At 39.9% G+C, this 12986-nt stretch overlaps 1 protein-coding gene across 1 annotated transcript in view; it reads right to left on the reverse strand.

Annotated features, from left to right (window-relative positions):
* Positions 1-8132, reverse strand: part of RASAL2 (RAS protein activator like 2) — a 228774-nt gene extending 220642 nt beyond the window's left edge. Inside the window, exon 1 of the mRNA XM_081324971.1 lies at positions 7586-8132. Within this exon, the coding sequence (XP_081181097.1) occupies positions 7586-7736 (151 nt within the window). The 5' untranslated portion in view covers positions 7737-8132. The remainder of the gene's footprint in view (positions 1-7585) is intronic.
* Positions 8133-12986: the final 4854 nt, after the last annotated feature.

Genomic DNA, 12986 nt, shown 5'->3' on the forward strand with positions numbered 1-12986 from the left:
ATTAAAAAATAATCAATTTTAACTCTTCATTTGGGAAATACAGTATCTTCACATATCTTCACTACAATGATAATGATACAAAAGAGTTATAAGCAACAATAGCATCTAAAAATTCTTTATCACATGTTAAAAACATGTGCCAAGGCAAGAGAGCCTCAATACTAAGTATATAGATTCAGCTGTGGAGGTGGTTAGTAGTATCGAGTTTCTGGGTGTGCAGCTGATGAGCAGGTTAGCTTAGTTATGCAACAGTGAGACACTGGTGAAACTGGCATTTTCTGTGTCGTATGAGAAGAGCACATCTTTCCTCCATTCTTACCACTTTCTATAGAGGGACAATTGAAAGCATTCTCTCATATTGTATTACTGTGTGGTTTGGAAGTATTACTGTTTCGGACAGGAAGGCTGTGTAGAGTGGTAAGGACGGCAGAAAAGATTACTGGAAGTTCACTTTCTTCTATCCAGGACATAGCATCTAAGTGCTGCTTGACCAGGGTCTGTAGTATTATCAGGGACACTACACATCCTCTCCATGACCGGTTTTTCTTTGTTACCTTCTGGGAGGAGGCTTTCTGCTATCCAAAGCAAAACAACTAGATTCTGTAATAGCTTTGTAACATATAGTATCCACCTTGCTAACTCTCAGGTCTCTTTTTTCCACTATGTATTCAAAATGGACTGTGATTAATGTGTATGTATGTATGTATGTATGTATGTATATGTAGGTGCGTGCAAGTGTGGGTATGTATGTGTGCATTGCATAGCTAAGAGTTCAGTTCGAAGTCTCACATTTGAATCAGCTTCAGATGTATTTAATTTTGCTACTTTTGTTACGAATGACAAAAATATCAGATACAGATCAACAGGAACATTAATAACAATCTTCTAAATGTTATTATAGCTAGTTATAGCCAAGATCAGCTTTTGAGTCTTCGCCTGGAGTAGGAAATTTTATGAAAGTAACTGTAAAAAGTGTGTTCAATATGAATTTAAAAAAATATGATCTGCACGTATGCTCTCGATATTTTATGTTGGTAAACGAAATTTAAAGATAGCTTTTCCCAATGCCAGTTGATTAGATGTCAACGTATTACTGTGAAAACAGTGCAACATCTTTTAAAGTTTTCCATGTCACCTTTTCAGATCATCCATTTACCTTTTCATAACAAACAATGACTTATTTGCTTATTATGTTCTTTTCTAAGCCAAGATAAACAAGCCAGGGTTTGTGGTTCATGACACTTGCTAAATACATCACAGGTGAGACCCTTTGTCATATGTTACATGTACCCACTCCCAGGGAGGAGCCAGCTTTGAACAGTAGTGCTAGACTACTGGCAAGTTAGATTTCTTCTCTTAATGTGCAAACATTAATCACAACTCAGAAGCTCTGCTATTACATCTTGCATTTTTTCTACAGAACTATCAATAGTCTCAGTGGTGATAATATTGCATTACTGCTAAATCCATCACATTCCTGTCCCTGAATGCTCCTTAGAGATTCATGCTAGATGGTGTACACTTCCTACAGCAATAGCACATAAGGTTAATGAGATCCAAGATCCAAAATTTATTTTAAATTTAACTGCTTTTATATACTAGTAGGTACCTAATTTAGTTCCTGGAAAATACATTTTACTGTGTTATCTCTGCACCTGAATGAATGCATGGGAAATATTGAAAAGTGAATAGTCATTATATTAATGGCTCCCTTGACTGTAATGTTAGAAAAATGTACTTAGAATTTATCAAGCTTCCCTTCCAGCATTATTTATGATAAAAATAAGAACCATCCCCAGCTCTTTCCAGTGTACTCTGGATAACACAGGCTACAAGACCAGACTAATAACGCTTATTTTCTTTTCTTAAACTAATTTGATTTTGGGTTCTTTTTTATATATAAAAAAGCATTTTATAGCACTCCACAATGCATACCGTGCAAGTAACACACAATTATGCAATAGTGTAATAAAAAACAAAATAAAATGCATATTTATATATCAAAACAGTCAGATCCATCCAATCACGTACTTCTTTTGTTCACTTAAACCAAACAGGATCCTGCATTTTTCCTTTTAGGACAAACTACAAATAATTATTTGTTTCTTTGGATATTCTGTGGCCAATTATACTAGAAAAATAAAGAGCACTATATTTTTATAGATTTTAATCTCAGGAGATATATGAATATACAACAGAGTATCAGCAATTTTTAGGACTGTCTCAATCTTACATGGTAGCTAATTTTGGAATATTCAGCACTCAACTGCTAATATTTCTAATGTTTGTATTGTAGAATATAAGGTTATTCAGTAATAACACTGAATTTTCCAAAAACACAGTACTAATTATAACTTCATGAAATGAACGAGTTCATTGCCTGACAATCATTTTAATTCACAGCAAGAGAAAACATGGAAAAAGCAAATGCAATGAAACCCTGCTATGGATTTTCCCAAAGTACGGGGAATACAACCTCTTTATCATTGATAACTGAACAAGAGATAGAAAGCTCTTGAACACTGGAATGCGGGGGTAGTGGTGATTCCATTTTACTGGGGAGGAAGGGTAAGAATTCATATAATAATAAGATAATTATAAACAGGAATTTATGGCTTCTTAGGTTTTTCTATGAGAGTTATCAGAGAGGTTCCTTTGATAACTTATATCCAGGCTATTTTTTTCCTATGACTCCTTTCCATATGTCAACAGGAACCCCACAGGACTTTTAGCACCATGGATTTCCTTGTCCACAAACCAGGAAGGGATAATGGGATATTTCCTAATTCTAGTCCACAGAAAGAGTTGTGGTTCTTCTCGCCCTTATTCTTTTTCTTTCAGAGAAATAGTCAATTCCACCAATCACGTTCTATCAAAGGCATATTCACAGATTCAGGTACAGATTATGGAGGGAAAAAGAGTGGAAACTATCCCAGATAGTGGAAATACCAGCTTTGGAATAGAAAGCAGCCTTTGCCCTACTACTTATGCACTCTTAGTAATAGGCTCTTTCTGCTTCTCATGAAAATTAATGAAGGGCCTCAATTAAGTATGAAAATGAAAAAAGAGCACCCATAACCAATGCTATTGAGCCAGAACATAACCTAAGGCTACTTAAAGTTTTTGTTCTCTTGTCTCACTTACCAATTGACGCATCTGTAGAATATTTATTTATTGAATCATATAAAAATAATAAATTTAAACCCATTAGATATTAACATCAATATTTTTCATGAAAAGGCCAAATGTTTTTTACAAATCAAAAGTAAGAATAAGAATGAAATGGTTTTAAATTTGTGCAATCTTCAGTATCTGATAAATGTTTATTTCACAGAACCCTAAGAGAGTCTTGGGAACCCCCAGAGGTCCTTAGACCACACTTTAAAAAATATTGACCTAAAGTATTGTAGATATGCTTAAAACCAAAAGTTGACTTCCCTTACTTTTGTCATTGTTTACACCATCTAAAACTTTTTCAGTAGAAGTCAACAGCAGCCATTCCATTCTATGGAGACCAATAATTTTAACCTAATGTAGTAACAGGCATCTTATTTATTTATTTTTATTTTAATTCCATTTATATCCCGCCCTTCTCCGAAGACTCAGGGCGGCTTTACAAACTTAGCAGTAGCCTTCATTCTATGTATATGCCTGCTTATTAGGGCTTTCACACACACCCCAAGCGGCATTATTACAAAGTCAGCTTAATTGCCCCCAACAATCTGGGTCCTCATTTTACCTACCTCGGAAGGATGGAAGGCTGAGTCAACCTTGAGCCTGGTGGGATGCGAACCTGCACTAATTGCAGGCAGCTGGTGTTACTTAAGGAGGCATTAGCCCACTGCTCCACCAAGGCTCTTGCAAATTATTTAATATGGCAGTTTGCCCCTAGCAGTATACATGATGATACCACACTTTAATAGTAACAAAACCTAGTCAAACAAATATTACCAGCTTACTCATTTCATCTCCCTTATTGTCTGGGTTTAACTTGGCAGCAATTGCCCAAGCTTATGTTTCAAGCAGTGCCTGGAAGTCCAGTATTATTTTAGTATTCAGCAAAACATGTGTATTAGCTTCCCTTGCATAACAAACAAGGAAATAAATAGTGAATTGCTCCCTCAGAGAGAAAGGACTGTGTAGTCTGACATACTTTGGAACAAAACAGGAATAAAGGCAATATTCACTATCTTAAATTGCTGGTTTTAAGACTGAATCATGATACATTTTTATCACAGAAAACAAACTGAGGCTATAAAAAATCTGTGTATGGGAAAAGGCGAGGCATACTGATACAGATTTATTTTAGGAGGTTACATACCAGGGAGCGCTTGAAAAAGAAATAGGAAATAACACTGAGTCTTGTACATCAGCCAGATCACTAAAGAATTTGACATCCTTTTTCCAGTCTCTCAACAACCCTTGCTATAAATACAGATACTAAATGAATGCAAATCAGTAAGTACAAAAGCACATGATGAACAATGGCAATATCTTCAAGCAGGTCATTAATAATAATCCAAAATACATCTGGAAAGAGAAGAAAATGAGGTTTATACTCTGCCCATTTATACTTATAGATTAAATCTGTTGCCCACCATAGTCAAATGTCTCTTGGCAATTTACAACATCATCCAATTCATTAAAATATTCACGGTATAAATGGAAAATATGCATGCAAAATGCTTCAAAAATAAACAAAAGTAATCAGTAAATAATCACAGCATAAACATTATTCTAAATAACTCTGTTTTGAGCAGTTTATGAAATGTTAATAAAGAGGGGACTGGTCCTATTTCGGAGGAGAAGCAGGCAGAGCAACAGAGAAGCAGTACATGTGGGTGGGTGGGTCAAGATTGGTCAAAGAAAATGGTCCCGTTTTTGATTTCTTCTAAACACCAGGGCTTAAAATACAGATCCCAAACTGATAGGATTTCAGAACATAATGTTTTCAAGGATCTCACATTGTTTTCAAGCAAATAATTGATTTATTCAAAATTAGCACAATGGGCATCTTGCTAATAATTTTCAGCATCTTAACGTTTTGGCATATAGTGAAATGATGATTCCTACCAGTCTTTTTAAAAATTACATGGACCTATATACATATCTGAAAGTCAATTCTATTGAACTTACTAAGACATTTTTAAGCACTTGTGCTGTTAAGCTATACAAGAAGAGCATCAGGCTTATGTGTTTCCCCACTATTAGCCAGAGAGCTAAACTGATTTATTTTCCTCTTAAATGCTATCTGTTGAATTTGATGTAAGGCTAGCTTTAATTACTTATTTTATTATACTGTGGATCTATTTTCTATTGGAGAAACTACTTGCCTTATTCCTCTTTCCAATTCCTGAACTTTAGATCCTGATCTAAGAGCAACTTAACGGTACTGAAGCTGCCCTTCACTTAGGCCAGGGGTAGGCAACCTCGGCTCTTTTATGACTCATGGACTTCAATTCCCAGAATTCCTGAGTCAGCTATGTTGACTCAGGAATTCTGGGAGTTGAAGTCCATGAGTCATAAAAGAGCCGAGGTTGCCTACCCCCTGACTTAGGCCAAACAAACAGAGCAGAGTGAAATTGACAAGAGAGGTGGAAAATGTCAGTCCTCTTTTCCCTTTTCCTTCTCGTTTGCAGAATGAAGAATTCATTGCTGCAGCTGCAGCAATTTGAGGCAGAATAGCAATTTTCTCTTATTGTTTTCAGTATTAGAAATAAAGACAAATCTGAATGCCTTCAAACTGTTGAAGGTTCAAGTCTGGAAATTTCCTTAAATTAATATCAGTAATAAAAGCTTTATCTTATCCAGAAGAAATTCAAACGCAAAATAATTTTACCCATTCAACAATACTTCCACCTGCTGCTGGATCCAATGGCATAGCAATATACAGAGATCTGACAAGTATAAACAATTACTTTTTAAAGGCATGAAGATGATGGCAAAGGTGGTCATCACACATATTATTAAAACAGTATTCACATTACATTTTGATAAACAGCAGCAAGGCATTGAGGCACCATCTTAAACCCTGGATCAGCAATCAATCCCCATCCGAACCAATGCAACAAATACAGCACAACAAACATGTGACATACAAGAAAACATATACTGTACAAGATTAATCTTCAGTGGCTTGCCTCCAGAAGTTGTGGGTGTTCCATCACTGGGGGTATTTAAGAATAGACTAGGCAGCAATTTATCCAAAATGGTATAGGAGGGATGGACTAGAAGACCTCCAAAGATCCCTTCTAACTCTGTTATTCTGTATTCTGTATAAAATGTGAAACCTACACCTTATCGACGAAGTATCAAAAGGATGAAATATCTCTTCTGCTAACTTCATGAGAAAGAAAATAAGTATTCAAAACAAAGAGAGTTATTCTTCTAAAAGTATTCAAACCCAAAGTTTGCAATCACAAGCTACAAGACACTTTGGCATTTTCAGAGATAACTGCCACTACTCATCTAAAAGTAGACTACAGAATTTAGAAATTATCACGATCCCTGCCCTGAATAAAGAAATAAACAAAGCCAAAGTGACTATACGAATAAAAAGGAGAGAGAACCATAAGGGTACCTGCACTTTGCAACTGCCCAGAATGATAAAGCAACTGTATCCAAAAGGTGGGTTGGAAGCAGAGAATTCAATAAATGGCAGCCCTTTAAAAAGCGGGGCAATAAATACGATTCACAAATCGAACAAATGAGACCCCCCCCCGGTGGGGGGGGCAAACACGTCTTGCCACCTTAATAATATGCTTTAAGCTACCCGAACAAACAAGATAAAACACTAATGCTAGGGCTATTGCATAGAGAAACCAGGGTGGGGTTATGCAGTTGGTTAAGATGTGTCAGAAAGTGGCACACAGTTTTCTGCTTTACTTCCAGCTGCATCCAAGCAGCTACAGCCAAGATACTAAAAAGCTCGACAGTGCCCGGGGGAGAAAATCCTTCAGAGCAAGAGACGCTCTAAACTGCAACATTTTGAAAGCTGGCTGGCTTGGAAAGGGAAGTTGGCGATCTTGTGTAGCTGCTGATGCTCCAGAACGAAGAGATGGAACCGCCAGTACGTACGTGGAAAGGGTAGGAAATCAGGTGAAGCGATCCCCTTTCACCCCAGCTGGAGAGAACTCAGCGGGAGAGGGAAGAGCGATCCTAGCCAGGCCGGCCGGGGAGATGGGAATCCATCCGATTTGCTTTGTCTTTCGGCAGGAGAGGGAGATGGGAAGGAAGGAAGGAAGGAAGGAAGGAAGGAAGGAAGGAAAGAAAGGAAGGAAGGAAAGGAAGGAAGGAAAGGAAGGAAAGGAAAGGAAAGGAAAGGAAAGGAAAGGAAAGGAAAGGAAAGGAAAGGAAAGGAAGGAAAGGAAAGGAAAGGAAAGGAAAGGAAAGGAAAGGAAAGGAAAGGAAAGGAAAGGAAAGGAAAGGAAAGGAGGAAGGGCATTTTTTGCAGGGAAGGCGGCAACGCGGAACAAGTACACAAGAGGATGGGAAGGTGAGGAGGCTGCAGAGGTGAGTTAAAAGAGGCGCGGGAGAAGCCAGGGAAGCAGGCGCGTGTGGGGCGGGGAAGGCTTTTTTCCCTTACCGTAGACCCGGAGCCAGCCCTGCCTCTGACAGACCGATTCCCTCAGGATACGCTCCAGAGTGCTGGCCGCTCCAACGAGGTCCGCCGGTCCCGGTAGAGAATTCTTCAGCCGTTCCAAGCAACAATCTCCTTCTTCCCCGGCGGGCTCCATCCGCCGCTGCTGCTGCTTCTGCTTCTGCTTCTGCTGCTGCTGCTTCTGCCGCCGCCGCCCCACGGCGGGGTCAGTCACAACCAAAGCCCCTTCAGCCCGTCACTTCCTCGGTCCTCCACAGCCTTGCCCCGGCTGACGGGGCCCGCCCCCTTCCCGGTCACTGGCTGTAGGCGCGCTGCTGCTGCTGCTCCATCCCGAGGCCGCCTCCTGGGACGAGCTCGCTCGGCGTCCCGCTCCCAATCCACACTCGCAGCTCGGTCGCCCGGTACGCGGCTTCTCCCTCAGCCCCGGCGGCATCCCAGGGAGGAGCAATGGAGCACCGAGCCCTCAGCCAGCTAGCCGACCTCCCAGCTAGCTCCAAGCAGGCACGGGCGGACACGGTCGCCGGTTGCGAAGGAGAACCTCGGCCAGGCGTACTCAATCGCCTGTCGACGCCTACCTCCACGCCCTCCTCGGCTCTCCCAGCAGCGTCGTCATCCTCTTCTGACCGCTGATTGGCGGTAGGCAAACGAAGCAGAGGGCCCTGATGGGACTGCCAGGCAGCGGGTTGGGTTTTGTGTTTTTTTTCCACCACCCCCCCCCCCCCGCTTCGCCTTCGCTCAAAGTAGTTTGGTTTTTGTCTCGGCTGAAGTCCCAGGTAGACAAAAAGGTATAACTGAATACGCGCCTAGTCGGCTCCGCGCACCCAGGGCAAGATGGAGTAGGAAGTTTTGTAGGTCAGAACTGCTGCCCACGCGTTTGGGTTTTTGTAAGGAACTGTGACCAACTGGTGTCGCGAAAGGTGTACTGCTCCATCACTTCGCAAACGAATTATTTCTGGTAGAAACTTTTCTAAATTAAAGGAAAAGCAAAGCTTTATTTATTTATTTTATTTATTTATTTTAATTCCATTTATATCCCGCCCTTCTCCGAAGACTCAGGGCGGCTTACAAGCTTAGCTTCTTTAAAAAGAATTGTAGTATTAACTGTAGCTACTGCTGCTTTTCTGATCAGAGAAGGGAGGATCAAATGGAAAAATCAAGCCCGTTGATCAAAAACTGGGATGCATCCTTTTGCAGTAAAACCCTGCATAGAAGCAAGTTGTTTGTGTACTGTGTTGCACTTTGCCAAAAATGGAAAAAGCAACAGCCTAAGAAAGCCAGACAGGTGGCTGGGTACTCAGCCTTTGTTTCTGGTTTTCTCTCAGAAACATTTGCCTCACAAAGACAAGGTTATTTCTCCTTTGATACGGAGTAATTGCTACATAGGCATAACTAGTACTGACGTAGCTCTGAATTACAGAGATTTGTTTGTTATCGGTCATGTTTTCACAATCCTTGTCTGTTGAAATGGTCTATGGCTGAAGAGTAGTGATAAAGCACTTGTCTTGAAAAAAAGTCCTGGTATCCAGTCCCTAGTATTTCCCCATAGGATTAGGGAAAAACATCTGTTTGAAAACCCCAAGAGTTGCTGACCAAATGCCAGATTTGTTTATCTGATCTGCTTGGAAGGAATTGGATAGTCTAACTAAGAGTCAGAATTCCAGGACATCCTGGTAGTGTTAGCTTCCTGCAAGAGGATGGACAAGACAGAGACAAAAATGGGGGGGGCTACAAATCTAATCATTAGATCAAAACTTGCTGAAAGAAATTGTGTAACTGTACAGTGCTGTACAGTAATGCCACACACACATACACAGAAAATTCCATATGTATTTGTATACATAATTATGTATGTAATTCATTGCTTACGGTTGTTTTCTATTATATTTAGAAGTTTACACTAAAATAGTAATTTTTAAGTCTATCTTATAAAAAGCATTAGGTGGAAAGCTGTAGAAAGGTTTGCTGGCTACTGATTTAACTGCATTTCAAACGTTTTTGGGGAAGTCACCCATGATTGGAGCTAACTTAAGAACTCATCTTCCTGATGTTAGTCCCATTTCTCCTGCAAGTTTTTAGTGTGTAGATCAAGATTACTTGAGTAGGTTTCTCTGTTTATTTGAAGTAGTAGCAGGAGGACAAGGATTAATGTCAGGGCAGTAATTTGGATATATCTAATTTTTTATATTAGCTGCAGACAGGCAAAAACACTTATTCCAAACTAGGAAAACCAAAAACCTCCTAGACTTCTTAAGAAGTTCTCTGAGGTGGTCTGGCTTTCATTATGATGATTCATTTAGATAGACAATTTCTTTCTGTTCAAAGCTTGCTAATTTTGTTCCAGAGTTGTATTATCTTTAGTGGAATCTTTAAATAGCTTCAAGAATTCTTATTTCATTACAAACAGCTACAAATATGTGTGCAGTACCATTTTGAACTACTGTATGCTTTTTACCTTACTCTGTCATCCAAACTCTAAATTGCTGCTGTCTTGGCTCCTTTTATATTGGAAGTAATATCTTAGAACTGATTTAAGTTACACTTGGGTAGTAAACCCTATCCGGGCTAGGATCACTTATTTCACCAAGCTGTTACGTGATTTACCGTATTTGATTTTGGCTTGTGTTGTACAAAGCAAACCTTTATCATTTGTAAGTTTGTTCAAAGGCTTAAGACGTTGTGCATTTCAAATTGTTATTCATTCAACAAACTATGGTTAAACAAGCCCCAGTTTAGAACAATGCTTAATGTTTAGCGTTATAGAAAGCATTTTGATTTTGATGGACTTAATTTCAACAATCAAGGAAATATTGCAGTTGATAAGGGACTTGACATTTTTAGAAAATAAGGTCTGATACCTCCTAAAAGTGACCCAGGCTGCTTCTTATGAATTTATTACTTGGTGGAGCTTCAGTGGTTTATTATATAGCTAAAGTGGTTTACTACTTTAAAGTATTCTTTTTAATTTTGTTTCTCAATAATCCATGAAATCTAAGGTATCAGATATGATCACAATAATATCTGTTACAATTTGGAAATATCTTACTAATATTTATATAATGGGGTGGTGTAAATATATAGGTAAGTTTACAAATATTGAGCATACTGTCTCTTGCATACTAAATGTCATTGGTTAGAACATAGACCGTTAGAGTTGGAAGGGACCTTGGAGTCTTCTGGTTCAACCCCCTGCTAAAGCAAGAGATCCTGTACCATTCAGGACAAATGACTTTCCAGTGTATTCTTGAAAACTTCTAATGATGGAGCACCCACAACTTCCAGAGGGAAACCATATCATTGATTAATTGTTCTCACTGTCAGGAAATTTCTCCTTAGTTTTAAGTTGAATCTCTATTTAATAATGTTCCACCCATTACATCTTGGCCTTTCCTCAGGTACTTTGGAGAGTAGGTCAACCTCTTCTTCTCTGTGACAGCCCCTCAAGTACTGGTAGATTGCTATCATATCGCCCCTAATCCTTCTCTTTGTTAGACTAGGCCACAGGTCTGCAACCCGCGGCTCCGGAGCCGCATGCGGCTCTTTCAGCCATCTCCTGCGGCTCCCAGTCCTCTGCCATGTGCAGTCCCCCCCAAAAAAGTGGGACTAAAAAAGTTCAATCAATCAATTCAAATATGCAGGGTAGGTGCATATCTCGCCTTGGCTCCACTCTTCAGTCAAACCCTGTTCTGCGCATGTACGCGCATGCGCACACAGTTTTTGCAGCTCCCAGTTTTTCCTTTTGTGAGGGAACCGGTTCTGAGTCGCTCTTTCACTGTTTCAGGTTGCTGACCCCTGGACTAGGCATACCATATGGTTTAGCCTCCAGACTCCTTATCATTTTTGTTGCTCTTTTCTGTACTCTTTCTGGAGTCTCAACATTTTTTGTATCGTGGCGACCAAAATTGGATGCATTATTACAAGTATGGTCTCACCAATGCAATATAAAGTGGTACTATCACTGAGCGTGATCTTGAAACTATCCCTCTGTTGATATAACCTACTTCTGCATTAGCTTTTGTGGCAGCTATTGCACATTGCTGGCTCATACTTTCTAAACTAGCGCTTAAAAAAAATACACCAAACTGGCCTTCCCGTAATTAATGATACCACAATATTTCATAAAAGGATGAAATGAGGACTCTGAAACATATGCTGTGTTGTACCTTTGGTGCATTTAAATAATTGTATTTATTTAAGTCAGTTTTGGTTAAGTTTATAAATAATGAGCTAATAATATGAGTGCACACCTATACTACCGTATTTTCCGGCGTATAAGACGACTGGGCGTATAAGACTACCCCCCAACTTTTGAGATGATTTTCAAGATTTTTCATCTTATACGCCGGAAAATCAGTGAGCCCGGGAAGGCACGCCCTCCCCTCTCACTGTGGAGGAAGCAGGGCAGGCTGGCGTCTGGTGGGAGCCGGCAGGGCAGTCCTGCGCACGCGCGCGCTCCCCGGCTCCTAAGGAGTCCTCGGGGAGCCATGGCAGGCGCCTCACGCTCTTCCTTCTTGAAGCAGCATCGGCGGAGCCGTCCGGCGTCGGGCGGGAGCCGGCAGGGCAGTCCTGCGCACGCGCGCGCTGCCCGGCTGTTAAGGAGATGATTTTCATGGGTTAAAAAGTCGTCTTATACGCCGGAAAATACGGTAATATGTAGCTTAACCAGGGTTTATTTAATAAAACACAATTGCCAAGATTTTCACAGCACATTAAACGAAAGCTTATGGCTTAGAGCAGGGGTATCAAACTGCCGGGCCTCAGGCCAGACGTCTCACAAAGAAACTGTGCCCACCCCATTGCCGGCAAAGGGGAAAAAGTTCCGATACGTCGCGCAACATCTCGTGATGTCGCAAGTTTGACATGTCTGACTTAGAGCTATGGTTCTATAGTTGAACAATTATGTTAATTATTAGAAGAATTAGCCAGATTTGTCGCATTCCACCCATTTTAAGTTCTTATAATAATGGGCAAATAAAAAGATACCATCTTAACCTGAATATGCAATTTAATTATCAGCTGGCTCTCCTAGAATTAGAATAGAAATCTACAAGTTTCTCCTCCTGGGACAGTTATAAAGTATTTTTTTAAACTAACAATGTAATTCATTTCTGATATTCTCCAAGTATGTTGGGGTTACAAGTTCCAGAATTCCCAGTTTCCAAAAATCCAATTATTCTCATCAACTGTAAGGAAGGTTTGCAGATATTTCACATGGGGAGCATCTCTAATTTTGTAGCAGCCATAAATAAATATATATTTTAAAAGCTTAAAAATATATGTGGATAATCTTTTTTATTATTATGTGGAGGCCCTAGATGCTTTTATTTTTTGAGATGCTCTGGGTGCTTCATTTCCAATCCTTTAATTACAGGAAAGTAGATACATTCGA

The sequence above is a fragment of the Vipera berus genome (assembly GCF_964194415.1).
Source record: "Vipera berus genome assembly, chromosome: 3".
In the NCBI taxonomy this organism is placed as follows: domain Eukaryota; kingdom Metazoa; phylum Chordata; class Lepidosauria; order Squamata; family Viperidae; genus Vipera; species Vipera berus.